The sequence below is a fragment of the Pseudoliparis swirei genome, chromosome 9, assembly GCF_029220125.1.
Source record: "Pseudoliparis swirei isolate HS2019 ecotype Mariana Trench chromosome 9, NWPU_hadal_v1, whole genome shotgun sequence".
Taxonomy (NCBI): Eukaryota; Metazoa; Chordata; class Actinopteri; order Perciformes; family Liparidae; genus Pseudoliparis; species Pseudoliparis swirei.
This window is the reverse complement of record NC_079396.1, coordinates 15,350,068-15,377,751: the sequence shown is the minus strand read 5'-3', so window position 1 is coordinate 15,377,751 and position 27,684 is coordinate 15,350,068. Positions and strand designations below refer to the sequence as shown.

The following is a 27,684-nucleotide window of genomic DNA, read 5'->3' as shown; positions in this document are numbered from 1 at the left end:
ATAAATGAAAGTATTCATACATTTTGTGTTGCACCCATTCAATATAAATATCTTCGTTTTGTAATTGATTTATTTAAATGTATCAAACATATTTAAATGTGTCACCTCTAAGAAGGGCTTGAATCGTTTTTTTGAGTGTGTGTAGTAGAGTATAGAGTCTTTGTCTCTTGAGTGTTACACTGTGCTGAACCGAAATAACTGTGTCTGCATATGTTTGAAACTACAGACCAGTTAATGTACTTTTCCTTTGAAATACATATATCAGGCTGCTAAGGCTGCATTATGTGTCCATTGCAAAAAGTAATTTCAACTGTGTTGAAGACAAGCAGCGGTGACACATATTGTATGGACTGTGGTAACTCAATCCATCTCTTTCTTTCCCCCCTCACCCCTCTGCTGTGCCGCATCACATGAATGAGCTGATGCTGCTAATCTCTCTCCTGCACCGTGCTCTGAGTCTAGGACAACAGTCAGAGGCTACAATCGCCATCACCAGGCTTCAGCACACAGAAACAGAGACATGTGCAAGCCTGTGTGTGCATGCCAAACTGGATAAATAATCCAGTCTGTACACAGTCGATCCAAAAGTTAGGTAGAAGTAGTTGGCAGAATACCTGCGTACAAGCGCGTGTTCCTTCGTTGGTCATTCATCACAATGAAGTGTGATTGAAAAAATATCACTTGTGATGTTATCTGTGTATGTCATTTCCTTGTGGCTTGATAATAAAGTGATAAATGGAGGGGAACAACATTACTTCACACTAAGACTGAACCCCAATTCCCCAAATCCCAGCAAATGTTGCGTGTCACCGGAGCCCACTTTACCTTGGACCTGCTGTTTGAATCTCTCTCTCTCTCTCTCTATCTCTCTGTCTCTCTGTCTCTGCCTCTCACTCACTGGCCCCCCACTGAGTGTTCGACTGTGTGCAGCAACCAGGGAAAAACACAGAAGGATTGTTGAGAGACTGTCTGGACAACATCAGTCAAAGTGCAATTGTTTCAAACGCTCCAAGTCTGCTACTTCAGCGGACAGGACAGGAGCGCCAGCCCAAATCCACAGCAGAAAATCACTGCATGAGCGCCAACTCGTTACTGTGCCCTCCTCCTTTCATACCCTTCCTTGTATGCCAGCCGACAAATTGTTCCCTTTAAAAGAAAATCACTGGCCGGAGATGAAGTGGAACAATCCATTTCACGCTTGCCCTCCATGCCTCAAAAGCATGTTGGTCTGAGTCCCGTATCTGGTGGCACCGAGACACTCCTCGCGGATAGTAAAACACACACACACACACACAGAGACAATAAGTAAATCATATACTTACTGTAAATGCTAATCACAAAGACATAAAACAAATACAACTCATGGATTCATAAACATGTCTTGCCTGACCGGCCACACCTTAATTATTGCTACATCGACCATCATGCAAAATGTATCAGTGGAGATGGATATAATATTGATCATAACGCAGAGATGTCTTAAAGTGAGATCAATGTGCTGTGAATGAGTTGGGTGGGTTGTGAGAACCAATGCGCACGCACACATATACACACAAACACACACACCTACGCAGCTTTGACGGACCACTCAATCATACAGTGAGAAGAGGGCAGCTCTTGGGAGGAAATAAACTGTGCCATGAGAAGTGAGCAGGGAAATATTTCATCGTCGCTGGTTCCTGGACATCTACCACGCAGTCAGACTGACTGGTTGAAAATTCATGACCGGGAAACCAAATCGTGGTTTGACTATCACTCGGCAGAAAGCTTCCTGGTGTCCTTTTTTTATTCTTATAAATGAGATCCAAGACACTTCATTGTCATTGAAGGCATACAATAAATGTACGCTTGTTAAATTCCAGTGACCAGCAGCAAGTAAGTAAGATAAAACAATAACAGATATTTTAAAAACAAACAGGATACAAACACCTGATAGAAGAAAAGAAAATACTAAGACAAGTATTGCACATGCAGTGGGTTAATGTGTACAATAAAGTACTCTGGGACATCAAATTGCTCTCATCTTGTTTTCTGCTGAAATACATCTGAAGGCATCATAAAGCATCCGTTAAAACATATAACGTTGACCACTTACAGTAACAATATTAAATCATCCCCGATGCTATTTTACCTTGCCAGTTGAAGACAATTCATTATTTAAAACAACTTAATTAATTTGGCAGCTTATTCCAATTAAAGATAAGCGAATCCTGCCTTAAGTCTGGCTTAATAACAATGTGTGCGTTGAATTCATGCTCTGTTAAGTCGAGACAGATAACTCAATAATGATCTTTCTTTATCCTCACGGTTACAGCTGGTTTCCTGTTCTTCAGTGGGTTGACAGCAGTGACAACAGCTGTAAATATGTTATCAGTATAAAGGCTGAGAAAAGAATTGACTGTTGAAAACTAACAACACACGGAACTAATAACTAAACTGTTAAACTTTGCGCAGAGTCATCAACTGGAGTAATAACCGTCTTTATCTCGGGAGAGTTCATTGAACAAACTTTCTCCAAATTTGGGTGTGAACATGATTGTTCAACAGCAATAAAAAGTAATGCTGACCACCAAGTGTACAACTCCGATTCGGACAGGATTTTGCAGATTTCTTGCCTAAGATTTTCAACCTGCATTAAACCACAGCTTGCTTGAACTGGTTAGTATACTCTACACTACAAATGAAAGCCAGAACGCTTCCAATGCCTAAATAATTTCCCTTTGCCTACAGATTCTACATGTGAATGCATAATCTGTTCATAAAGAGTTCAAATACTGTCACAGAACAACACAATTACTGTTCCAGATGTGAAAGGAATATTTTGATCAGGTCATTTTAATGGTCATGCAGCATTCATTCCCAAATGACATCTCGACTTGATTTGTTTGTGAGGACCTACAACTTAATTTAAAGGACTTGAGACTTGGTCTGACATAATTGAGCAGACTTGTACTTGTTTCATATTTGAATATGAGACCTCCCCAGAGACTACCACGCCGGATCTGTGAGGCTGTAAATGGACAGCTTAGATATGTAAAATACTAATAACATCAGCATGCTCACATGTTCACAATGACAACGGCAAACTAAAATGTCATGGCATCCACGTTGTTCAGATATTTTACTTAATACCAGCAAAAAAATGTCAACCGTGTGGTGGCATTATGAGAAAAGTCAGGGCACCACCAAAGTCAGTGCGCCTCATCTTCTGGGGATCACAACCTTTCATGGCAATGGTTGCTAAGATACCTCACCCATTTCATTCCTCAACACTATGCACCCACCTGCAGCTCTGGAGTGTTTGTGTATGTTAGTGTGCCTAAGTGCTTTTGCAGTAACAGTGTTTAAAGGCTGCCTGAGGGCTATTAAGAGAAACAGTGGAATAACAGCTGTACAGACATACACATATACACACACACACACACACACACACACACACACACACACACACAGCCGTATGGCATAGCTGGTACCAACGTTCAGGAGTTTGTCCCAGGGTGCATTGCGTCTGTTGGGCATGCACCATTGCCCCACAGAGTGGGTGCCAAATCCCCGCTCTCTATAATGACCGCCATCTTTCAATTTCCTCACATGCCTTGCCATCATGGTGTGTGCCCCCCCCCCCCCCCCACCACCTACACTCACACCCACACACAGAAGCTCCTTAAGGGCTGAGGCTGACATCATCTATGCCAGCATGGGAACACATCGACATTAAAATAAATACATATGAATATAAATCATTTACATATATGAAACAAAGGTTAGCCTATTGCATAGTATAGGAGGTACCTTCTCTCCACTCTCCACTCCCTTTTTTCTTTCAAACAGCCATAAGTCACTGTTCACATGGAACTGATAAATAGTCCACAGTCTAGCTGCTGTTTCCTGCCTTCAGTTGCTTCCCTTCTCCATTGCCTACATTCCCACAGTCTCAAATTGATGCGAGCAGCAGCCAGCGGGAAAGGAAAAGGAGAGCGAAACATTGTGCTGGATGTATGAAGGTAATATTCATCCATGCAAGTGGAGATCTATTATGGGAAGTTGTATTCTCTGAACTGCAGTTTTATTTGAAATTGCTTCGAAGGCCTCACAAAGAAATGGGGGGAACAAATGTATCACTTAAAGAGGAAAAAAATACTTTTGAGAACTGAAAAACATGTATTAGTAGCCATTTTGAAGTTAACTGAATATAAGAATATAATACAAAATAATAGGACATTTAGAACATAAAACTTACACTAAAAATGATATACTGTTTATAATGAAATATATTAAAGAACATACACTTCACAAGCATAAAAACAGTACATAAATACAATTAAATATGAGCCTGAATAATGCTGGATTTTTGCAGACGTTAATGTTATCAAGTCAGATAGCAATAGTAAAATAGTTTTTGTTTAATATTAGATATGTTTCTCGGTTTCTAAATAAAATAAAAGAAGAAAAGATAGAAATATTCTCTCTCTCTCTCTTCAAGATTCAAGATTCAAGATGTTTTATTTGTCACATACACACACAGGGTGTGCAGTTAAATGAAAGTGGCAATGCTCAGCAGGAATGTGCAAGGGCAACAAGTACACACTATTTACAATAAAAAACAACACAATATTTACAGTAAGTGTGTGTGTGTGTGTGTGTGTGCCTAAGAGGGGCAGTTGTGTGGGTCTATGTGGGGGTCCTGGTGAGGTCGGAGTTCACAGTCCTGATGGCCTGAGGAAAGAAACTCCGTCTCAGTCTCTCTGTTCTTGCAGCGTGACTACGGAGGCGCCTGCCTGACCGCAGCAACTGAAACAGTCTGTTGTTGGGGTGGTGAGGATCCTTCATGATCCTGCCGGCTCTGGTTCTGCACCTCCTGGTGTACAAGTCCTGCAGGGTGGGAGTGTAGTTCCAATAGTGCGTTCAGCCGAACGCACTACTCTCTGCAGAGCCTTCCTGTCCTGAGCGGAGCAGTTGCCAAACCAGGCTGTGATGCTTCCTGTCAGGACGCTCTCTACAGCTCCAGAGTAGAAGGACTGAAGGATCCTCTGGGAAACTTTAAATTTCCTCAGCTGCCTGAGGTGGTAGAGGCGCTGCCTTGCCTTTCTCACCAGAGTGTCTGTGTTCGTTGACCATGTCAGATCCTCGGTGATGTGGACTCCCAGGTATTTATACCCGCTCACCCTCTCCACAGTAGTCCCGTTAATCCCCAGTGGTGAGTACGTCCTCTGTTGTTGTACCCTCCTGAAGTCCACAATCAGCTCCTTAGTTTTGGTGACATTCATGATGAGGCTGTTGTCCTGGCACCAGAGTGACAGATCAGCAACTTCCTCCAGGTAGGCCTTCTCGCGTTGTCGGAGATCAGGCCCACCACCACTGTGTCATCCGCAAACTTGATGATGGTGTTGGAGCTGAACCTGGCCACACAGTCATGTGTGTACAGGGAGTACAGTAGGGGGCTGAGGACGCAACCCTGGGGGGATCCTGTGTTCAGGGTGAGGGGTTTGAGGTGTGTCTGCCCACCCTGACCACCTGTGGCCTGGCGGTCAGGAAGTCCAGGATCCAAGCACACAGGGGTGTTCAGTCCCAGCTCAATCAGCTTGCCGGCCAGTCTGGAGGGACTATGGTGTTGAAAGCTGAACTATAATCAATGAACAGCAGTCTCACATAGCCCCCTCTGGCTGTCCAGATGAGAGAGTGTGGTGTGCAGTACCTGGGAGACAGCATCATCCGTGGATCTGTTTGGGCGATAAGCAAACTGCAGCGGGTCCATGGAGGAAGGGAGGAAGGCGCAGATGTAGTCCTTTATCAGCCTCTCAAAGCATTTCATGACCACCGAGGTGAGGGCCACCGGTCGGTAGTCATTCATACATGCTGGAGAAGCATTCTTGGGCACAGGGACAATAGTGGATCTCTTGAAGCAGGCGGGGACCACGGACTCAGCCAGGAGAGGTTGAATATTGTGGTGAACACTGGAGCTAGCTGGTTAGCACAGGTCTTCAGTACTCGCCCAGATATGCCATCTGGACCTGCAGCTTTCCTGGTGTTCACCCTCAACAGAGCCCTCCTCACACTGTGCTCGGTCACAGAGAGTGTGTTCATCCCCAGCGGTAGAACTCTCCTTGGCGACGCAAACGGTGTTGTTGTTAGCCGGCGAGCTAGCGCTGTTGTTGCTAGCCTCAAACCGTGCATAAAATGAGTTCAGGTCGTCCGCTAGGGATGCGTCGGCACTCACCATTGCGCGGGGTCTGCTCTGGTAGTTTGTGATAGTCCGTAGCCCCTGCCATAGGCGCCTGGTGTCGCGCTGCTCCATCTGTGATTCCACTCTGTCTCGGTACCTCCTCTTGGCTTCCTTCACCGCCCTCCTCAGTCCATAGACCGCTGCCTTGTACTCGTCCATGTTGCCGGATACAAGACCGGAGTTATAGGCAGCAGTACGGGCGTTCACAGCTTCACGGATGGATCTATCAACCCACGGCTTTTGGTTAGGAAAGACCCTAACTTTTACCGTGGGGACGATGGTGTCCGCTAGCGTTGCTATGAGGCTCATTGCTACTTCCGCAAACTCGCTGACGTCACTGGAACTGGATTGGATCATGTCCCAGTCGACGACACGCAGAGCGTCCTGTAGCTCAGCCTCTGATTGGTCAGACCACCGCATTACGTTCCTCGTCACTACCGCTTCCCGCGCGATCTTTTGCCGGTACTCCGGAAGCAGAAAAATGGCGGCATGGTCTGATTTGCCGAACGGAGGGAGAGAGACAGCCTTGTAGCCTCTCTTGAATGGCGTATAGCAGTGGTCCAACGTTCTTTCCTCTGGTAGCACACGTAATGTGCTGGTGAAAGTTCGGCATGACTTTTTTTAGGTTTGCCCTATTAAAGTCCCCAGCCACCACCACAGCCGCGTCGGGATACTTGTTCTGATGCCGACATAACACATCATGTAGGTCCGATAGTGCTACGTCGGTGTCCGCTTGTGGTGGAATGTAGACGGCTGTGGTGATGACCGAGCTGAACTCCCGGGGAAGGTAGAATGGACGGCATGAGATCGTCAGATGTTCCAGGTTCGGCGAGCAGGAACGAGAAAGAGTCTTAATGTTCTTGGGGTCGCACCACTTGTTGTTAGTCATGAAGCAAACCCCTCCACCCTTAGATTTACCAGACTCTTCCGTTCTGTCTGCACGGAAAACAGAGAAGGACTCGGTTGGGCATATGACTCGATCCGCACCAGCGGGTCAGCCATGTTTCCGTCAGACAAAAGATGTTACAGTCCTCATGTCCCGTTGGAATCTGATCCTTGCCCTAACATCATCCATCTTATTTTCCAGAGACTGGACGTTAGCAAGAAGGATGCTGGGCAGAGGTGGACGGTGGGCTTGAACTCTCAGTCTGTTCAATTCCGCTCCGTTTCCCTCGATGTTTTCGTCGTCTCCCCGTAGTAGCGGCTCCACTGTTGTTGTTGTGGTTCGCTCGTACGATCTCTGCTGGCCACGCTGGATCGATGGAAAAAGTGGACAAAAACCCTTGTTTTGCGCAAAAGTTTATGTCCAAAAGTGTGCTGCGGTCGTATGCTGTTAGTGCCGATGTGTTTGTGGCAAAGAAAATATTAAAAATAAACACAAAAACTAAAAGAGCGCACAATCTCCGCGGAGCTACCTCGACGGCGTCTGGACACAGCCGCGCCATCACATGCATCAGACATGTTTTCACTCTTTCATTGTCACTTGGGTTCCAGATGCCTACTATGCCCCTGACTGTACCTTCTACACAGCAATTTATGGTAGCTGCCTTTATTCTGATCGTCCAGTCAAAAGTTATTTGACTTTCTATGGCGCTGCATCTCTTGTCAATATCAAACAGGATACTCGTTTATTGCTGTTAGACAAAAACAGCTGGCTAGTTTGAATTTTTGGCAGCCATAGTTAATCAGTTTCCAAATTGACTTAAAAAGGTTCCAAAATCCATGAGCAGCCACACATACAAACTATCGCAATCATTTTACACAAGACGGACGCTTTCTAGCCTTAACCCTAAGATACTTCAACCAAGTGCTTGAGATGGATCTAGTTCGGTACATTAAGTATATCACAATGCAAAATGTGCTTTACCAAATGGTTAAGAAGCGCACTGAAGGATATTAAACAACCAATACTTAGTCACCACACACCTAAAGCATGACCAGCAATACAGGTTTTACTTTTGCGAGTCAATTACTAATTATTAACTAATATCACGCTGTAACCATTGAATAAATCGCAAGCCAAACTGAGGGGACCAAAAAATGTATGCAGTTGAAAAACAATGTATGGGTTAGCAAAAATGTCTCTGTATGGATTAAATGTAGACATATCAACTGCACACGACCGCCATGTGATCAATACAGCTCAGCATTGATCCACACTGATTATTGTGTCCAAGTAATCATTACCACTTACTCAGTGCTCTGCATTACCACAATGTCATCTGCTCATTAGCCAGCACAGGCCTTAAGCCACATGATGTGTAATAAAGGAGATGCAAAAGAACACTTAAATAGATACCCACTAATAGAGTTAGACATTTTCTTAATGTGTATTGAGGGAGAGATTCTTTAGTGTTGCCTGAGTCCAGACCTTTGAACCTGCCAACTTCCCCGTGTCCGAGTCCACTGATTCATCTGACATTGTCGCATGAAACAGCAGCATGTCTTTTAAATATTGTCGTCGCAAGTATTTTTATTTGTTTTACTTTGGGCATACATATTGTATTCTTGGCAAGTGTGTGTTTGGGTGAGATGATAGCAAGTGAAGGTGAAAGTCACCAGGAGGAGGAGCTACTGTTGTTCCACTGAGCTAGATTTGGCACCTCTTTTAGAGTCTAGGAGAAGTGTTGTGCAAATGGGGCGCAGTGTGAGGCTGCATAAAGTACAGCCAAACAAAGTGTTTGTTTGTGTGTGTGTGTGTGTGTGTGTGTGTGTTGGCACAGGTGAAGTAGAGGCAGAGGGAGTGAGTTGGGACACATATTGAGGCCACCTGAGAGGCAGCCAGTGCACGACGGTGCTGGCCCAGCAGAACTGTTTTTTAAGCGTGTGGGCACCAACACTTGCTCCAAACACTGCCGTGTCCCAAGATCCCCTACCATGTATTCTTTAGTACCGTTGCTGCATCCTATCCATTATTGAAGCAGGGGGATGAAGGGAGAGGAGGATAGAAAGTGCGAGAGAGAAGGGGGGAAAGGGAGAAAAATGATTGGGGGACACACAGGGACACAAAAACACAGAAGTGAAAATGTTGAAGGAGGGAGAGTTGACAGGAATGTAGGTAATAAAGAGACAAAGTGAGGGAGAGTAAGAAAGAAAGAGCCGGGGTGCTATAGTGCATCTTTAATTGTGAGCGTAACATTTAAAGCTAAACATTCTTAGCGTGCAGAGATTTAAGACACACAAGGAGGTACTTGTGATTGATGTAGCAGCTGTAATGGGTCGGATGTCCTTTACGGGCCATCTTTACCTACAGCGCACAGGGTGGACCCAAACCACCGGCAGGATGATGGATGTGGGCAGCAAGTCACGGAACGTCCTTCACACATGTTGCACACGTTAATGTGCTAAATAGTACTAGCCTCGCCCCTTTACCAAGTGTGCGTGTGTTTACTCTCTGCATGCAATCCATTCCGGAGCACAACAATCTGTCATAATTAGAAAACTCTGTGAGAGTGTGAGGGTATGCTCGCATACTTGTGTGCGTCTGGTAATGTCCGGTGTTGCCACGGTGAGATGCTCTTTATCTGTAGGCCAACGGAGGCATTGTCAAAGCTGAACACCCAATGATGAATGACATAGCATATAACTCCTCAGTGTTCAAATTCATCACCTGAACAGCACAGAGCACAAGCTGTTACACTGTATGCAAAACACTCCGTGAGCATGTGGATCTTCTGCAAAATATGCAGGAACTGGGAAGAAAAGTATATTTCCTTACAAATTACCTACTAAATCAAACGCTTTTTAAAGCTGGCAAATGAACTTAGTCAGAAAGATTGGGGATAAAGCAAAGAGGTAAACCGCACAACAGGTCGTCAAAAGACACTTGATTTTCAAACAAAGCGTCAGCAGTCGTGCTCTTTCAGAATGTAAGTTCTCTAATCCGGTAGCAAAGGACCTTGCTCCCTTGCTCCCTTGCGCCTTACCTCTCTACAGTAAAGGCAGGGTGTTTGATTTACAGCGGCTTTTCTCATGCTTTTTCACAAACAAAGCACTAATTACAGAATGAGTGAGTGGCTATGTTGGCTAAAGCTGGTCTGCTAAGACATGAAAGGGTTGCAGCATGCTCAGGCTGTAATTAACTCTGTGACACGGCATTCTTCCATCTTTCTTCATTCATTTTATTCTCTTACATGCACATGCACACACAGACACAGACATACACACACACGTCTGTCTTCCCTCACGCTTTATGAGCAGGAGCAGAATCAAATTTAGCAGCATGCTTTAGTCAATGAGAACAAGAGTGGGAGGGAGAAAGAATCAGGAGAAGAAATGGGAGGGTTAGGGGAGGTTAGGGAGAGACGGACAGTCATCAGCACACACCTCGCCACACCCCCAAGACTCACCTCATCGGCGGCTGTGCTGAAACAAACGAGACAGCTTTTCAATTTTCTCAAAGCTAAATCTAATCTGCAGCAGTCTCCCCCTCACTGACACAGTGTTACACTGGAACCGCTCAGCCATCACCCACCCTTGGCAGCAGACTACACACACACACACACACACACAGACAAAGTGATCTATGGGTCAAGAATCCCCCCGCCAAAACAAATAACATTATCATCTTTGAAACTACTATATGAAATGTGTGGGTATTTGTAAAGTGTAAATGTCTCCTAGAATAATTAAACTTCAAAGGTTTTGGGGTTTATCAACTTAACTTTAACACCTGCTAATACAAAAAAAAAGATTTTCTTGACAAATATTTGAAACGGATAATTTGTATATTATTGAAACTACATTTGATTCAGCATAACATTTGGGAATACAAAATGTTGAATCAAATTAAAACATAAAGCACTGCCTGGAAAATACAATTTAAAAAGGTAAAAGTATTTCTTAATTTTTCCACTGTTTCCATCTAAATATGTAATTAATTTGAAAATGAATGTGAAAAACTGAAAAGCATAATCGTTTACACTTCATGCGCTTAAATCTGGTTAGTGTGACTAAAATACATATTCGGAACTACAATTAAAAATTGTATTCGCCCAATACAGACAAAGGACCTTCTTTAGAAATCCGTTTATGTTTCTGAGAAACAAGTAACGCGGAAGGCCTCTAAAAGTTCAAAACATATTGCTGTTGTGTGTAAATCAATTAACTCGTCATGTACATAATTAGCTGATCTATTGGATTTATTAACTTCTAGACAGCTAGGCAGTCCGTTAAATGAAGCCAAATGAACTGGTATTAGGACAAAAATATGCTTTAAAAAATGTATTTATATATTTTTTATTATGAACCAGTATGAAGGATGTTATTCACATGATTTTTTGATGAAAGGTTTAAATTTCAGATGTTGAAATCAATCGGTGATAATGTTGCATTTTGAAGAAATGGCTCACAATTCTGTTAAATGTATCAAGGTGTTGGGGGGGGGGGGGGTTACTGCTCAATGAACTGAAATGAATAAAATGAAAGAAAATAGTATTCATGATGTCTTTCCCTCGATAGTCCATAAACCCAGCACACGTCTAAAACATTAGCTTCTTTACTTCACTGGACAACTTTAATACTGATTTCCACTACTTCTTTTTGAGGAACCACTGCACCCTGTCTTCTTTTGCTCATTGTTCAAGAATATTGTCAGCTTGTCAACATGTCAGTGACTGTTTGGTAATAATGGGAGAATGGTATAGTACACCATATGTGCTCAAACACCCCGACACACACACTCTTCTTCCCCATCCAGTCAAATCGATTCCAGCGTACTCTTGGTCACACATCATTACTTTTTACTATTATCCTCTGATCTTTTGCTGAGTAAACGGTGTCTGTGTGTGTATGTGTGATTGAGCATGCTTTTACTTGGTATAAACGTAACACACACACATACACGCTGCAAAGAAATACATTACAGTATGTCTGCTGCCTACAGCCTATACTTAAAAAAAGTATAAAGCAGACGTGCACTGATAACTTTCAGCCAGCCGCTGTGGCGATCCCACAGAATGATCATTTGTCTTCTATCTTCCATCATTACCAAGAGGCTTGAAGTTATTTCAGCGTGGCATAATGTCCCACTACTTTGATTCCAAAAAGCCATAACATCAGTGAGGTGAAAACTAGTCCAGCCAACAACATACACACACACACACACACACACACACACACACACAGACACAGCCATCACAGCCAGGCTGGCTCGTATGGACAGGTTGCTCAATGATACATGAAATTAAAGATTTCAACAGAATAGCAGTGAAGAGGGTACAACACACACAGCTAATTCAAACTATCAGTGGGAGATGTTTAATGTGTTTCAAACAAAAGTTCCCTTTCCGTTCTATGTGTGTACAGTGTTCAATGTGCACATGTATTGTGTTTGCTAAGGTCGGATTTGTGTAACAAATGGAAGGCTTCATTGATCATGTATCTTTTTGTTCTTCTTCTTTAGGAACTCATACACACACACACACACACACGCGCGCGCGTCCTACTGATATAACCTTGAAAGAAGAGCTGTTTTCGATTGATACAGGACACGGGCTGTGGCATGAGAAGGGAGGACAACTCAGGACAAGAGAGGAGAGGAAAGAGGAGAGGGGCGTTTGGATCATAGGCCAAATCTGGAATTTCTATCTTCATTTACAATTTCTGTACTCCAGGTCCTTCTGTGAATTATGTTGTCTTTCAATAAATTAGTCTATAATTGAGACATTACTGAAAGCATCTCTATTATGGTTTAATGTTATTAATCATTATTAATCACACTTTTTGTATTATAATTTATTTTTGTGATTTGCCTATTTGTTATACCTTTACTGTTTGACAATTGATTGTACTTGTTTTTTTGTTTTGTTTTTTACGTCTACCTTGCTGCTGTAATCCTGCAAATGTCCTCACTGCGGGACTATTAAAGGATTATTTGATCTTATCTTTAACAATCTCATTCAAAATAATTACATCAGAAGTAAAACCAAGAATCGAATTAATCAACAGAGAAATTATTAAATGAGTAACATTTTAACTTGGAAGCGAAAGTAAAAACAAAAGCCACAGTAGGTGCAAGACTTTAAACTACTGTACATCAATTTCGACAAAACATAAAACCTGACGTGCACTGTTTTGTCGTCACATTACTTCTGTGGTTGCTTCACTAAAATTCATGTATAGTAACAATTACATGTGTGCATCGAGTCAGTTTTTAATAATGTAACTGCCCAGCTACTGGTCCACCTTTTTCCTTTTTAATGTTTCAGTGAAAAATATGCTATAGATTATAGTTTGTTTTCCCTGGGCAAGGTACAGATAGACTCAGTCTCTCTTCAGTTCCCTCTCTGACCCTTGTGTAACAACACAAACACACACACACACACACACAATCCTTGGTCTTTTCTCCTCAGTACCATCATCTTCTTTATATACACTAGTGTATATCCCTCATTCTTTCTGTCTATTTAAAAGCATTTGCCCTCGGGGAAACTGTGGTCGCTCCTCAACGTTCCTGGACAAGAGCTACTCGACTGTACCGGACACAAAACAGGAAAACATACTGGATTGTGAGCATGCATCTATAAACCCTCTATATCTGACAATACTGTAAGGTCTAGCAAGCGGGCACTTTGAATAACACTATAATTTCAACATTTGGTGTCAAGGATGCACTTTTCCCACAAAGAGGACTCCAGTCTTTTCTTTGCTCAATTAACCCTGCAGCCCTCATTTGCATTTCATAAAGAGGTCGTCACTCTGCGGGAGGGTTATCTTTTTTTGGAGGCAAAGAAAAATGAAGGTTGGAACAATTTTCAACAAGATAATGCCACTCCTCTAGCTTCCAAACAGCTGATGAAATCCACGCTATCGGCCTATATTTCTTCGAGGTCACTGTGCTTGTGCACATGCAGTCTGCAGTCATGTGCTACATTTACTGTATGTGTGTGGGAGGGAGGGGGAAGGGGCATTCTGTGTGTGCACTCATGGAAAGGGAACATATGTAAGTGTTTGTGTCAAATCAGTAGTCTTGCCTGTGTGACACCAAACAGCAGCCACACACCACAGCGGGTCTACACATCCGATAGGACCCTGAACTGATGGCCCCGTGCACCCGCTGAGAGGTTAGCCTCGGCTTGGCCCGTTATCCACCGGCTATCCATTAGCCAGTTTTAACTCATGCTTCATCAACTGACCCTCCATTAGAAAAATTTGCATTCCATCACACTCAAATTTTGCACGAACGCCACAAAGCAGAGTGGACGAGGGATGGGAACAGACTGCTACGAAAGAGTAAAGAGGGTATTAAAAATGTGAGGAACATTCAGTTGCTGAGCAAAATATATGCTTTCTGGATAGTATCTATGTGTGTGTGTGTGTGTGTGTGTGTGTGTGTGTGTGTGTGTGTGTGTGTGTGTGTGTGTGTGTGTGTGTGTGTGTGTGTGTGTGTGTGAGAGAGAATCTGCCAGAGAGCTTGTGAATTCGACACCCATTTAAAGAGTGCATTTTACGAATAAGCTTTTAAATCTGTGCCTACCTAGTTGGCATGCAGTACCAATTCTCAAGTGGCTAAAAAGCATGGATCCTGCAGTGTAAGAGATGAAGAGTGACATTTCTCTTAAATAAAAAATTACTCAAGTGCAGTCAATTCCGCTCATACGCTGGCCTTTTGACAGCCACAAAGCAATTTTAAAAGTCTCTCAATCATGTTATTTAAGCTCTTGAATAAACAGTACTTTACCAACATCATTTCAGTTTTGCAAAGCAATATCTGGAGGACAGTATGGGTCCCTGGGTGTACTTACACACTGCACGATGTACACATATTGTTTCAAATAAAAACACATATCAGGGACAATATAGCTCCATTCTAAAAATAACTTGCCCATAAAAAAACCTGCTCAACTTCAGTCATGTGGACATTATAAGATTGTTTTGGGGGAATACTGATATTCCAGGGGGTACTTTCAATTTGAAAACTGACGTTGAGATCAGACAATGAAACTGCTCACCTTTTGCAGAAGCTGGGAGCCGGAGTACTTTGCGGCGATGGACTTCATCTCCCCACCAAAAGCTGAAGCCCACAGCTTCACCCTGCAGACGGCACACAGAGACAAGCAATGAATCAGAAACGCTTTTTAAATATATTGACGAAGAGGCCACAGTTCAGATTAAGAATTAACAGTGATTTAAAAAATATACATAGCCTACAACAAATAGGCTATCACACTCAACAAACACACCATTAAACAGCGGTGGAAATTATTCAACAAAATACCGGAATAAGCCATCAAATATGTGTTGGGACTTATGCAGCATGCTGTATTTTTAATCAAGTTCGTCTTCAAGTTTCAAGTGATGCGTAAAACAGTATCTACTTACACGGACGCAGGGATGCTTTGGTGGGTGCCTCCCACCTCACTGACCCTCGTGCTTAGAGTTGAGAAAAGTAAAAGGAGACACACACACCACGCACTGGAAATCACACAGCTCCGATCCAGCTGCATCTTGGGCAAAGATACCCTCCCTACGCGCACAGAGCGAGTTTTGGGCTTATGCTGCCACCGTGGATTGTTTTCCCCCCTTTCAAAGAATCCACACGAAAATAAAAGGGGCAAATGGAGGTAGTCAAAAGTCACGTATGCTGTCTGACTAAATCGTTCATGGCATTGTGTTCAGATGAGCGATGCGCTTTGGCAAACGGCCGGATCCTCAGCTGTGTGAGTTATCCAAAGTGCCCGGTGTTGCCCCGCTGACCGGTGCGGCGCGCACGGCTCTGCTGCCTGAAAGTCGAGTTCGACTCCTCCGGCAGGGAAGGTCCGCTCTGTCGCTTTGTTTGAACGACCTCACCCGCAGAGAGCAGAGAGCAGAGGTTCAGGGGGAACCAGGGAAATCATCAAACGATGCTGCGCACAGAGCACGCCTACTCCTGGAGTGATGCAACTAACCTCCTCTCGCACTGCCTCTCTCTGTCTGTCTGTCTCTCTCTCTCTCTCTCTCTCTCTCTCTCTCTCTCTCTCTCTCTCTCGCACACACACTTTCTCTCCTCCTTACTCCCAGGATAGGCTACGGAGGATGCTGCTATTGTTGTTGAATTACGCCATACTTCTGCCTCTCTCTCTTTCTGTCCATCTCTCTCCTTCCCACTTATGTTCTTTAATACAGGGCAATAATAGCTAGCCTTTAGCTTTCATGTCAGATCAAGTCATGCACTGTATGCCCAGTTCACTGAAGCAAGAATTACTGCCAAAGTGCTGACGAAAGACGGAGAGGTAGAAGACAAAAGAAAGAGTTTGTGTGTGTGTGTGTGTGTGTAGGTGTGTGTGTGTGTGTGTGTGTGTGTGTGTGTGTGTGTGTGTGTGTGTGTGTGTGTGTGTGTGTGTGTGTGTGTGTGTGTGTGTGTGTGTGTGTGTGTGTGTGTGTGTAAAAAGACACAGAAGGTATAGTGGTGATGTGCAGACTCTAAGAGGGAAGGACCACATTATAGGTCAGTTATGCTGCACAAAAGCATGTCAATTAAATGCACTTTGCAGCAGTGATGTGGCAGTGGGTGGTCATATGGGCTGGGAAAGAGGAAGAGAGCCCCCCAGGCATCGGGTCCCATGCGACGGATTGAATTTCACACATGAAGCTGGAAGGACTCAAATCATTGGTAGGGGATCCACGCTGACTGAATAGCCCGCCACTACAGAAGTGGTGCCCTATTTATTATGGCCTACCTCTTTCACACTAGAAGACTCACCGTTGACTTATGTGGGTTTAAATATCAATGTGAAACATGGTTTTGTCAGTCAAACCCACAAACCAATATGCTCATGCAAGAGTCTAAAGACCAACACATAGAGAAGTAGAGTCAGTCACATCTAGACGTTTCTAATATAAAACTAAACTATCCATACATTCTGTAAAACAGGTATATTAGTAATATTATTTTTAGTCTGGCAACTTTTTAATGGATTTAAACTGATTATTAATCATTATTAATTGTACCCATATATATATATATATTTTCATATATATATGCTGCAGAAAACAGAGCACTAACATCTTCAATATAAATTTCCAAGAATCTTTTTCCATACATATATTTTATGGGGAAAATGCTCAACCCATGTTCTGCCTTGTTGAGTGGTCGTAACTAAGTTTTTATTTTTTTCAAGCACACGTGAGACGTGTTGATGTTAAATGACCATTTGTATGGTGTTTACCTTCTTGATTTGGAGCGTCGCCTCTTCCTTGTATTTCCGTCTCTGCACAATTGTTTGTATTGCATCTGGTGTTGCCCGGTGGACAGACAAGGAGGATGTGACATATGGCATATAACAATAAATACAGGTTTCCTTATCCCTGCAAAGCTGCAAAAATAAAAACACAAATATCAGCTGTTGTAGTTGGACAGATTCTTTTTTTCATGAATATGAGTTTTTATCCACTAAAGTGTGACGTGAAAGTTCCTGGAAGAGCAGTGTTATTGTGTAGGAATATCACTGAGCAAGGCAAGGCCATTTCACTTGATGGTACTTTGTGGTCGGAATAACAGCTACAGTAGGTGGATTGAATGGACAAATAAAAACCAACATAAATTAAGAAAAACATTGGTGCAGTTCAGTTCTCAGTTCAAGGAAGTCTTCGTGGACAGGATAAGTCTTCTCTGGTTTTTATGTTATTTCCATCCAGTCCTGGTCCTTTGGCTGGTGTCCCCTGCAGATGTCTTTCCTTCTTATTTAGTTTCAATGACGTATTCAATGGCCATATTCACCATGTCGGTCTGAATATAGTAATCATATGAAACGGAATGAATTAGACCTTTATTTATTTCAGAAGCGATCCCTTCTGCATTTGATTCAATACCACGTCTCAATATAACAGAGGACTCCTGGTTTAAATTTAGTCTGACCCAGATTGATTATCTTGTCCATAGTGCCACAGGCTCACTGAGATTGACACTGGACTTGATAGCCCCTCTGAAGAAGAAGACAGTGAGGCAGAGGAGGTTTGCTCCCTGGTATAACCCTCAGACCCGGAAACTAAAGCAAACGTCACGAAAGCTTGAAAGCATATGGTGTTCTACTAATCTGGAAGAATCCCACTTAGTTTGGTGAGATAGTCTTAAAACATATAAGAAGGCCCTCAGTAATGCCAGAGCAGCCTATTACTCATCAGTAGTAGAGAAAAATAAGAACAAGCCCAGGTTTCTCTTTAGCACTGTGGCCAGGCTGACAGTCACAGCTCTGTGGAGCCGAGTATTCCCATAGACCTTAGTAGTAATGACTTCATGAACTTCTTCAATAAAAAGTTTCTAACTATTAGAGGCAAGATTGATGATGTCATGCCCTCAACCAGTGCCAATCTGTCCCCAAGTGGAGTGGCCTTGGAAACGGCTGTATGCCCTGATGTATATCTGAATGGCTTTTCTCCCATTAACCTAGACCAACTGTATTTAACCGTTTCTACTTCTAACACGTCTACCTGTCTCTTGAACCCATCCCGACAAGGCTGCTTAAAGACGTTTTGCTTTTAACTGGCAGCTCTCTATTAGATATTATCAATGTGTCTTTGTTAACAGGCCACGTACCACATTCCTTCAAAGTAGCTGTAATGAAACCTCTGTGGAAGAAGCCCACTCTGGATCCAGAGGTGTTGGCTTACTACAGACCGATCTCTAACCTCCCCTTCCTCTCCAAGATGCTTGAGAAAGTAGTCGCAAAACAGTTGTGTGACTTTCTACATCATAATAGTTTATTTGAGGAGTTTCAGTCAGGATTTAGAAAACACCACAGCACCGAGACAGCACTGGTGAAAAATTACAAATGACCTCCTAATAGCATCAGATAAAGGACTACTGGTCTTGTTAGACCTTAGTGCTGCGTTCGACACTATTGACCATGACATCCTATGAGAGAGACTGGATCAATCGATTGGCAGTTCAGACACCGCACTAAGTTGGTTTAAATCCTATTTATCAGATCGATCTTAATTTGTATTTGTAAACGATGAAGCCTCTATGACCACCAATGTTAGTCACGGAGTTCCACAAGGTACATTGCTTGGACCAATTTTATTTACCTTATATACTGTATGCTTCCTTTGGGCAATATTCTTAAGAAACACTCCATAAACTTTCATTGTTATGCAGATGATACTCAATTATATATATTAATCAAAGCAGAGGAAACCAAACAGCTCACTAAAATTCAAGCATGTTTTAAAGACATAAAATCATGGATAACCTGTAACTCAGACAAAACTGTTATTTTACTTACTTACTTACATGAATTTTTTCATATGTAACATTTAAAAAATCAGGCACACTTAAAAAGATGCAGAAAAACTGGTTCACACATGTGTTACTTCTAGACTAGATTACTGCAACTCCTTATTCACATAATCACTTTATCACATTTACAATTCTTCTCCTAACCTACAAAGCCTTGTTTGGTAATGCTCCATCGTATCTTAAGGAGCTTGTAGTACCATATTGCCCCACTTGAGAGCTGCGCTCACTAAATGCGGGACTACTTGGGGTTCCTAGAGTCTTAGAAAGTAGGAAGGGAGCCAGAGCCTTCAGTTATCAAGCTCCTCTTTTATGGAACTAGCTTCCACCTTCAGTCCAGGAGGCAGACATAGTCACCTCATTAAAGAGTAGACTTAAGACTTTCCTCTTTGACAGAGCTTATAGTTAGGGCAGAATCAGGTTTGCCCTGGTCCAGCCCCTAGATATGCTGCTATAGGCTTATAGGATGCTGGAGGATGTGTTATGATACACTGAGCACCTATCTCCTCTTCTCTCTACTTATGGATGCATTTTCATCTCTCCATTGCACATTACTAACTCTGCTTCCTCCCCAGAGTCTTTGTAACTTCACGTCTCATAGGTCTATTGGACCTGGATCGGTCTGATTCCATGGCCCTGCTGATTGCCTCGCCCACTCCTCCTCTCTACCTCCATCTGCCTGATGGATTGTGGAGGTCTGGATCGGGGTCTATTACGAACTATTCATACTCATTGAATGTGTTGTAACTCTGTTATGCTTACTTCTGTACTCATGACATATATTGCTTCTGTCCATCCAGGGAGAAGGATTCTCCTTTAAAGGTTTCTTCCCTTTTTTCCCCGTGAAGGTTTTTTTTCTATTTCTTGGGAGTTTTTCCTGATCCGATGTGAGGTCCTGACTCCTGGGACAGGGATGTCATATGTGTACATTGTAAAGCCCTTTGAGGAACATTTATAATTTGTGATATTGACAAAATAAACTGAATTTAATTGAATTGAATTTATATGTAGTTGATTTTGGTCATTAAAGTTGAGCAAATCAAACAGTTCTTAACTAAACAAGAGGCAGATGATAATAAGGTTACTGAACATAAGTTCTACATAAATTCTCACCTCTGAATAAAGACATCGTAGCACCTCTCATGTCCCATGGGACTCCATATTAGTCCCTCTTGGTTCAATTGTGATAAAAGCTTCTAGCCGTCACCCAAAATACCCAACTATAAAGAGATTACCGTTGTGCCTAAAATTATTCATTAATACAAAAAAGAGATACGTTCCAGATATAGCGAGGAGCAGACTTTTCTACATAGTTCCCAAGGATAGATTTGTGCATGTGAGCTGCAGCCATGTCTCCGGAGATCTTCTGGATGGATGCTGCATTGAGGTAGGAGGCTAAAGTCTGGATTAGCAAGGGATTCTTTTACACACCGTAGTCAACCTTGAAATCAAGGCGTAGCATGCAGTCGCCATGGGGATGAGGTTTTTAATGGGGTGAGCATGACCTGACATTATTAGAATACATGAGGAAAATAAATGCATTGATACATTGATTTATTGATGTATTCATAGATAATAAAGTCCTGCACGTACACACTTTCTGAAAAAATGTGGAGAAGAATTAGTCATGGGTCACATCAGAGGAAAAAACATCAAAGACTAATGACCCAGTACTCCTTTCCATTCTCACACGCCCACAACCCCTCTTGTTTCTCCTCTAACCCTCCATTTCCTCAGTTCTGAATGCTGTAATCACACCTCATTTTGGAGAGCAGAGTGTACCCAAGCTGATGGGGACTGGGATGTCCCTGGCAATTCAGCACAGAGAGAAACATTCTGACATTTCTGATGATGCGCCTCCTTTTCCATCCAATAGTGATGGCTTCAATCTGCTGAAGATGATGATGGGCCCTTCCCCATGAAATAAGTCTTGGAAAGAATATAAAGCAAACTACATGAGACTGTAGCGCGAGAGCTTCATCACTCTGACCATGTTTTCTTTTCTGATGTGTAGTCTGACCTGAGGCCGACCAGTGATCCTGTATCTCTCCCTGGCAGCTCATTAGCACCAAGGTCAATTTTGCATACCCCTACAGAATAAAGAATCAGTGGGGAAGGGTAGGCATGTTGGCATGATTTGACTGCATATGCTGACACTTCATTGACCATATATGATTTTCCTTTCTTTAATCATGCTCCCCAAATATGCAGGTTTTTACCTGGACTTTTGTCAACAATCTTTGACTGTAGTCACTATAAACAGAGAAATGCCACAGTTCCATCCTTTATGTCTTCAGAGAGTACCTATTATACATCTAGTCACTTATCATCCATTCTAACTGATAAATCATGGGGTGACATTGTTATAATTTATAGCTATTGCTGAGCCAAAGCTTCTCTATTCATGCGGGTTTATATCCACATTCAAAGGCAGGAGGTTGTGTGTGTGTGTGTGGTCATTGATGTTCTTATTTGTATAGACAGTGATGGGCTCAGTCCCATTAGTCCCCGGGAATTTCAAAGCGCACCATAAATAATTCTTTCTTTCCAGGCTCAGAACTCACCTTGCTCCAGAAATACCTCCCGTAATTCAATTAATAATGAAATCCCACATTCTTCTTTATTTGACTTTATTTGATGAGATGGAACACAGCTGCCTGTAGAATATGCACTGTCATGGTTTAAAATATCCACTGCATGCAAGATTCATAGGCTCGGAAAACAAGTACAAAATACACCAAGCTTTGCCACGATGGGCAGCAGGGGGCAACAGCAACACCGATGTAAGAGCAGTGAGCTTATACCTGGGGTGCCGTCTGTGAGAGCAGGACAGGGAAAGAGAATGATATTGAGCTTTCTGTTGGCACCGTGTCCTGGAATTAATCATATCAACTCTAAAGGTTAACTGCGCTTGGACAAGTAAGTTTCAAAAAAAGGAATTTTCAAGAAGATGGAAAGTAAATGAACGCTTTTGGAAAAAATCATCCTCAATAGTGGATGTCAACATAGAGTACACTAGGTTGAATAGATGATTGAACGCTTATGCACAGAGATTAACTTGGGTTCAGTGCTGATGAAAGGTAACCTAATTTCCAGACTGGCATTTCTTCCTTAGAAAATTGCTCTGGATGTTTGGATTGCATTTTAACATTTAGAAAGGGTGCGAAAGGTTTTTGCTGCATGTTACCATTCAGTTACATTTTGGGAGCTTCTCTTCATTTAAAATCTAAAATCTAAACTTTAGAGAAGTGTAATAACCTAATACAGACTTAAACATGTTCCCTAAATATGTATATCATTATATTTTTGTTTGTAAGATGAAAAGCAGAAGTGATGTGGTAAAACCTCAGAAATTCCCCCCAGGATAAAGGGTGCACAGACTCCCCATCGTGGCTAATGGTCCCATTTTCTGGAGAACTTTCACCTGAGGATATGTGCAAAACCGGCATCAGGATGAAGCAGACTACAGTTAGCAGAGTACAGTTAGCAGCCGTGTCCAAGACCAGAATATACACCTCAAGGCATTTATTTTTTTATATTATTTCTGTTCTATGGCTGTACTTTAGTGAACTTCACTGAACAAATACAGTTCAGTCAAATCACTCTCTGCATAGGAACCAAATGGCTTTGTCAGTGTTTGGATTGGAAGTCTTTTTATGACACTAATATCCAACGTATTGTCTTGTATAAATCCTAAGTTTCTCCCACAACAAGGGGCTTTGGTCTAAATATATACATATATATATATATAATAGGGCTGTGAAACGATTAAACATTTTAATCGGGTTAATCACAGGTTTTTGTGGATTAATCATGATTAATCACATATTACCGATATTCTCGGTATATTTTGTGAGAACATAGAGATTTATGACAAAAGACGGATATATACATTTATACATTCTTCTATACAATGGTGCTGCAACTCAGCAGTTATTTAGCAGTTTTCTTCCATATGGAACATTAATACATCTTCATCCTAAACAGAATGTTTAACCCTCCTGTTACCTTTCGGGTCAATTTGACCCCATTCAATGTTTAATGTCGGTGTTCTTTGGGGTCAATTTGACCCCAGGCTGTTTTTCACTGTGTCAAACATATCAGAAATATCAACTTTTTTATTTATTTAAAGGGCTATTTAGGTAGTCAACAAACAAACATAAAGTACCTCACACTTAAACTTGGGAAGCAATATTAATTCTAATAATTTTCTGGAGGTTTTAATTGCTGGGGTCAAATTGACCCCAAGGGTAAAATATGTTAGTAAATGTAAAGGTAACAGGAGGGTTAAACAGAGCATTTTTCTCTTGTTTGTCAACCATTAACTCCACCATGATACAATCTAAAGGTGGACAGATTGACAAGTGACTTTTTTTGCTCGGTCCCGATGCGCGCGCACGGAGCTCTGTGGCGCGCGAGACGGAGATCGATAAGTGTTAACGCAACGCGAAGAGACAGAAATGACATGCTGCTGTGGAGATACGATCAACAACAGACGTTTAGTTTAATAAAAGAACAAAGACGTGCTATAGAGAACATGTCAGGGGCGGGCCAATCTTTTTAATGTCATGCGATCTACCGACACTACGCCGCGATCGACTGGCAGGTCGCGATCGACGTGTTGAGACCCTGATCTACAGGAAGTAAAAGTCGTAACAAGGTTTCCGTAGGTGAACCTGCGGAAGGATCATTACCGATGAACAGACCGTCTGCATGAGAGCGGACATAGTTCAGATTGAAGTGGTGGATTGGAAGCTCATTTTGCAAGTGACTTTTTTTTCGTCCCGACGACCAACAACAGACGGATTGGAAGCTCATTCTGCGCATGCGTTAAATGCGTTAAAAAAAAAAACTAGTTAAACCTGTAATTGAATTAACTGAGTTAACGCGTTATTTTTCACAGCACTAATATATAACCTTTTTTTTAAGGGGAAAAAATACATATAACTCTTTCTTATGTGTACATGTTATTGTATGATTACATATTTGATAAATGATTAAAAAGGGACACAGACCTGCACAGTGTACTGAGTCAGTCATGAAAAAAAGAAACAGCTTGTTCAGCAAAAGAAAAGATGAAGAGGGGTTGACATCCTGTGAAAAGCAGGAGAAGTAGAGAGTGAAAAGCTTCAAGCGTTCTTAAAGGACACCAAAGATTCACTAAAATCTACAGAATGGGACGCATAGTGAACATAATTATGTTTAAAAGCAATTATACACCAGTCATGTCCTTTTCTCAGCGATAAGAATCAGAACATTGAGTCATTTATGAAAGACAAATTACTGCACTATGCATCGTAGACAAAGAACACCATGAGCCCAAAAATACTGGCATGATATTTTGTTAAGAACGGTTATAATCTATCTGATTCAAAGCTCATTTTCTTGTGATGAGAGAGTAATTGTACCTGTGAACCATGCTGAGCAGAGAAAGAGGATGTTTGGCAAGCAATCACACTGACCATGACCTTCACCGACATCATGCAGGCGACCGGATCTAGTTCCCCACCACCAAACTGTGTGGCAGCTACAAGAAGCTCAATTAGCCCAAAAATTAGGTCATGTATCAAAACAATGAAGTGCCGGGGTGAGGAGGGACAAAGATGGTTATAGAAGCAGAAGAGAAAGAGCATACATGGAGTTTGAAGTGGAAAGGAGAAAACAAGGATGTGCAGAGAGACGGAGAAAGAATGTAGTTGGAAAACACAGTTGAAAGGAAAACGCCGAAAGAGACAGGGGGAAACCATCTGCTTTTAAAAGGGTGAAGCATAAATGAGAGAAACAAGAAGGTGCTCCAGGAAGACAGGTCAGTAAATTGAAAGCAACTGGAGCATGCTATAACAGAAGTAGAGAAAGAGAAGATTTGAGGGGACATATAAGTGTTTGGAGTGCGTGTTGTTGGAAATCAGTGATCAGAATGCCTCTCCACACAACTGGTGTGTGAGGGAATGCAAGAGCCAGGCTAGCTTGCATACTGCACACTGATAACCACGTTTAATTTTTTTGCACTTTCTTTTTTTTAAATGTCTCACCACTCCTCGGTTTTTCTTGTCATTAATAAGTGCAGTTAGGAATCTAGGACTAAATTATTTAAATAATCTGATGCACGTTCAGTCAATTTGACTGTATAACAACGTTTTGACAACCTTTATAACAGAGGAATCTGTGTGTCTATGCCTGTGAACATGCATGATCATTTATCCAGTCTGTTTCCGCTTTTCTTTTCTTCTAAACTGTCCTGTCTGCACTGTCAGTCTCCTGGAGGCCAAAGTGTCTCCTAGCCCCCACCTTACATGATCCTAACTCTGGGGTTGTGTTCAGATGCAGTAAGTAAACAAACAGAAAGCAGAGATTATGCAAGAAAACACACACACACACACATCTTAAATGACAGTTATACTGAAAGCACGATGACAACATGCATAATTAAAGGCACTCCACCTAAAAATAGAAGGGTGCAAAAGAGAGACTATGGAAACAAGAGATGAGTGAGGAATGAGAGAAAGACAGGACAGAGGGCTAAAGGAGAGGCAAAGTCACACCCCTTCCAGTTGACCACCACAATACCTTATTTTGTAAGAAAAATATATAAGATAGAAAATGGCAACACAAAATTATTGTTTGACCCTTTTTTAAATTGTAATGTTTGTCAATTTAAAAGATTTTAGTCGCTGAAGTGATGTCTCTTGCTGACGTTACGATTGTTGCGTGTTACATACCGGTTGTACTCACACGAACAATGGGTCTTGCTTGTGGGAAATGGATGACTAGTTACCTAGCTAGCTAGCAAGCCATGGTATCGACCATGTTGGAGACTGGAGAGATGCAATTCACAGAAAAATGTCAAACTATAAAAACAGTGCAAGAGCCCGGCTAGCTTACACACTGCACACCGATACAAAAATATATATAAAAAAACATTTTCTTGACTATATCTCAAATTGACAAACATCATATGTAGGCTATAAATCATGGCACAAATCAAGCGGGATAAAACAAATGTGTCTTTGATGTTGACTTCTGTAAACATATTTTCCAAAATAAGGGCAGGACTTCACCTCTATAACAAAGTAGGAAAACACATCTAATGCACATTCTGTGTTGATAGTCTGACATTTGTATTTGGGAGTAAGTTTACTAATTTCCTTTTCCATCATCAAACAAACCTTGTGAAATGACTCAAGCAGCTGTCTGATTGCCTGAAAGAAATGACTTGATGGGAGAGGTGGCTTCATTATGTGGAGGAATAACAGGTAGTCGGCAAAGACGTCTGTGATATTTGCATTATTTTGTGTAGCAGATTATAAATGGTGTTAAAGTGCTCTACATTCAAAACATGTTCACGGTTGATTTGCCCAAAGCATGCCATTCCATTTTACATTTCCCAGACACTTCAATTAAAGAAAAAACACCTTGCTGTTACAAATCCTCTCCTTACCCCCATTATTTTATGTCTCTCCTTTATTTCTCCCTCCCTTCCAGCATCAGTTTATTTCAGATATGCAATCTCATTTTTATCATTTTTGTTGTGTTTTGTTGGCCTTGCATCAGTGCACCTTATTAAAATGTATATTTCCAAATCATTCTTCAAAGGCGAACTGTTTGCAGTAAGTAAACAAACAGAAAGCAGAGATTATGCCGATCGGGTTATGCCGCATGTTACAGGAAATTACAGTGAGACTGAGCAGATAGTCCACCTCTTTCTTACTGAGGCTTTCTCTGTATTGGTTTGCCAACATTGTGCTACACAGCTGCAAATTATGTGACAATATAGCCTATTTTCAGTCGTTATATCAGTTTATTTCTTCAGATTCAAAAATGGAGCCTGAGCACTTGGCACAATTGTCAAAACAACCTATTTTCAAAAAGTACGTATCTCCACAACACTCAATATGTATCCAAAAAAGAAAACAAATCACAAATATTCATAAAACTAGCCAGCACATCTTTAAACAAAACTTCTTTAGAGCAGCATACAGTGAAACTCCTCTGGGCTGTTTATTTGTTTGAATGCCCCATAGCCTCGGCTGTCTTGTTGATAACCAACTCATTTGCAATGATAACATGCCCAAGAGGCTAAAATGAGGCCATTCACTGCGGCTGTGCTTATAAAGGATGAGGATATCTGTGATTGGCGTAACTTTGATGTTCAATTAATAGTCAACTCACCGAGTCCTAACGCACATCAAAGTGCCCCATTGGGCCAATCAATGATTGACAGTGCAGAGTAATCCCTGGCACTGACGGG

The 27,684-nt window shown here is 42.0% G+C and overlaps 1 protein-coding gene across 1 annotated transcript in view; it reads right to left on the bottom strand.

The window, feature by feature from the left end:
• cacna2d3a (calcium channel, voltage-dependent, alpha 2/delta subunit 3a) overlaps nucleotides 1-15,669 on the bottom strand; it is a 121,951-nt gene extending 106,282 nt beyond the window's left edge. Inside the window, exons 1-2 of the mRNA XM_056422484.1 lie at nucleotides 15,545-15,669; nucleotides 15,175-15,256 (exon numbers count right to left, since the gene is read on the bottom strand). Coding sequence (XP_056278459.1) covers nucleotides 15,175-15,256; nucleotides 15,545-15,669 — 207 coding nt within the window. The remainder of the gene's footprint in view (nucleotides 1-15,174; nucleotides 15,257-15,544) is intronic.
• Nucleotides 15,670-27,684: the final 12,015 nt, after the last annotated feature.